The 2,478-nt window shown below is 43.5% G+C and overlaps 1 protein-coding gene across 1 annotated transcript; it reads right to left on the bottom strand.

Annotated features, from left to right (window-relative positions):
* Positions 1-281: 281 nt before the first annotated feature.
* On the bottom strand, positions 282-2,114 carry LOC133862488 (ethylene-responsive transcription factor CRF3). The gene has a single exon (XM_062298328.1). It carries the CDS (start codon positions 1,605-1,607, stop codon positions 579-581), a length of 1,029 nt encoding a protein of 342 aa, XP_062154312.1. The 5' UTR covers positions 1,608-2,114; the 3' UTR covers positions 282-578.
* Positions 2,115-2,478: the final 364 nt, after the last annotated feature.

Genomic DNA, 2,478 nt, shown 5'->3' on the forward strand with positions numbered 1-2,478 from the left:
AAATAGTTTTGCAGAAAAGCAAAAGCAAAATCCAAGACTTGGATCAACTCTCACCGACTCGGACCCCATCGACCGCCCAGGCGCCCATAAACCGCTAATTGCGCCTGCTCGTGTGGGGGCAAAAGGAATGCTACAAAATTACCTTTTCCATATATAAATCTGTCATAAATATATATATATATATATAAATAAATAAAAGTTCTAGGCAAAAGCATATTAAAGAGCGTATAATTTTTATCAAAACGGTCAATAATGAGCTTAAACCTCAAAACGAACAGTAATTATGGAGAAGAAGATTATACTTTTCCATTAGCCCGTCAAAACTATACAATCATTAGCAAGCCTTACAAAAGAACGAAAACAAAACTCCACTCGTATCTCCTTTAATTTTAAGGGAGATATTTAAACGAATAAATAGCACTTTATAGTTTATAATACTCTTCCATAACAAAAAGAAAATAAAAAATAAATATATAAAAACTAGCCGATACTTTTGTTGCAACCGGTACAAAATCTGCCGAGAAACCGGCGAGCCAACGGTGGCAACAGCACTCGTCCCGAAAAGTCTGTAAGCACTCTCAGAGGACCACAAGAGGGTCCGAGCCGAACAATATGTCTTGGAAATAATCTTCTCCTTGGTTCATCATCGAAGAGGACGAGGACCCGAAACCTTCGAATGTGTTATCATTGAACAAAAGACCGATATCCTCCTTGAATATATCCCCCGGTATCGGCTCGTCGAAAACCATATCCGGCCCGGAAAATATATCAGAGAGTATTGGGGCGTCGGGAACCGAGAAATTGAAAACTTCATTAAAACACGGCATATCAAGCGGTAAATAATCACCAAGAATGGTCTCGGCTTGACATTCTCGAAAGACACCCTTGTCAACCATTGGTTCTTTCACCGGTTTTTGTTGTTTTTCGGATTTTCGCAGTTGGGCTTCTTCTTCGTTAGAATGAGTTCTGTACTGAAGAACTGAGGTTGGTGAAGAGAGACTGTGAGAGTGAGATTGAGACTGAGATTCTTCGCCTGAATCGTAACCGGAAACGGAGGCCACATTCACTTCGGGCTTTTCCTCCTTAGGTGGAGGAGTCACAAAGTTGGTCAAAGCGTCAGGTCCTCGAATCCTAATCGCAGCGTTGTCGTACACCATGGCAGCTTCTTCAGCAGTGTCGTAAGTACCCAACCATAGCCGCTGACGTTTCGCCGGATCTCGAATCTCGGCCGCCCACTTGCCCCACGGCCGTTGCCGAACTCCCCGGAACTTCTTGCCGTTCGCTGGAACTGCCTTCACTGGCCGCCTGCGGGAAGACAGGGACTCTCCGGCTGGGCGTTTCTTCTGGTTCAACAACACGTCGGTTTTGGAGCTTGTCTCGATGTTGATCTCGTTCACGTACCGCTTCACTCGCCGGCGGCCGAAGAAGGAGAGCTCGTCGTCTTCGTCGCTGGACGAGTCAGTGGCATCTGGGTCGGTCACGGATATCCGTACCACCCTCGGAGTGTTTGGCTCTACTTGTTGTTTTCTAGGCTTTGTGAGTTTTTTGGTAGACATTCGGTGCTCTGTGTATTTGATCGGGCATAGGAAACTTTGATCTTGATCCATTTTTTTTCTCTTTGGCTGTCACCAGATTCTTCCTAAAGTAAAAGAGAACAAAGAGGTCCAGGAAAGCGAGAGAATCGTGAAACAGAAGATTGGAGAGAAGGCCGATTACAAAAAGGTGGAACTAATAGCAAAAGTATCAAAAACACTATTTAAATCTCGAAACCCATCAAGAATTTCTCGATGCATGAAGGCGGTGAAGAGGAAAAGAGACAGCCTAATAAATACTTCCCAGAAGGCAATAGACTTTAAAACGGGACTGTACCAGACCAAAAAGGTAAGAAAATATTGGACTCGATTCACTTAGTTGATACAGAAAGTACCCAGAAATTGGCTTGGAAAATCACAGCCAAAGATCCCCTGCTCCTTGTAGGAATCAGAAATCACCCACCCAGATGGAAAAGGAGAGGAGGTGTGTGTACTAAAAAATATTCTGTGACGAGAGAAAATGGTAGTCGAAGCAAGATGTATGAAAAAGCAAAGCAAAGAGTCCAGTTGGGGTCGAAACCGAAACACTGAAATCGCTGTTTTATAGGATCCCAACAGCCGAAATCGCAAAACCCAGAACACAAAACCCCTTATTTAATATTTATATTCATATTAATTTGTTTATTAGTTTTTTTGGGTCTTATTAAAAAAAACTTTTTTTTTTTTTTTTTTTTTAACTTTTAAGTTAATAGGGGGGTGGTAGGACCTATTCGGAGGGCCGGTGGGTCGGGCCAAAGATTCCGGGTGTTCACCATGATGGATAGTGTGCGGCCCGCCGCATCCCGATGATGGTTTGGGATCTTGACACGTGTTCACGATGGGTACAATGCAGAGATCTGGTCCAATGGGATTATATCAAACGGTGCTGAGTCAGCACATGACACGT

This window comes from Alnus glutinosa, chromosome 1 (genome assembly GCF_958979055.1).
Source record: "Alnus glutinosa chromosome 1, dhAlnGlut1.1, whole genome shotgun sequence".
Lineage (NCBI taxonomy): Eukaryota > Viridiplantae > Streptophyta > Magnoliopsida > Fagales > Betulaceae > Alnus > Alnus glutinosa.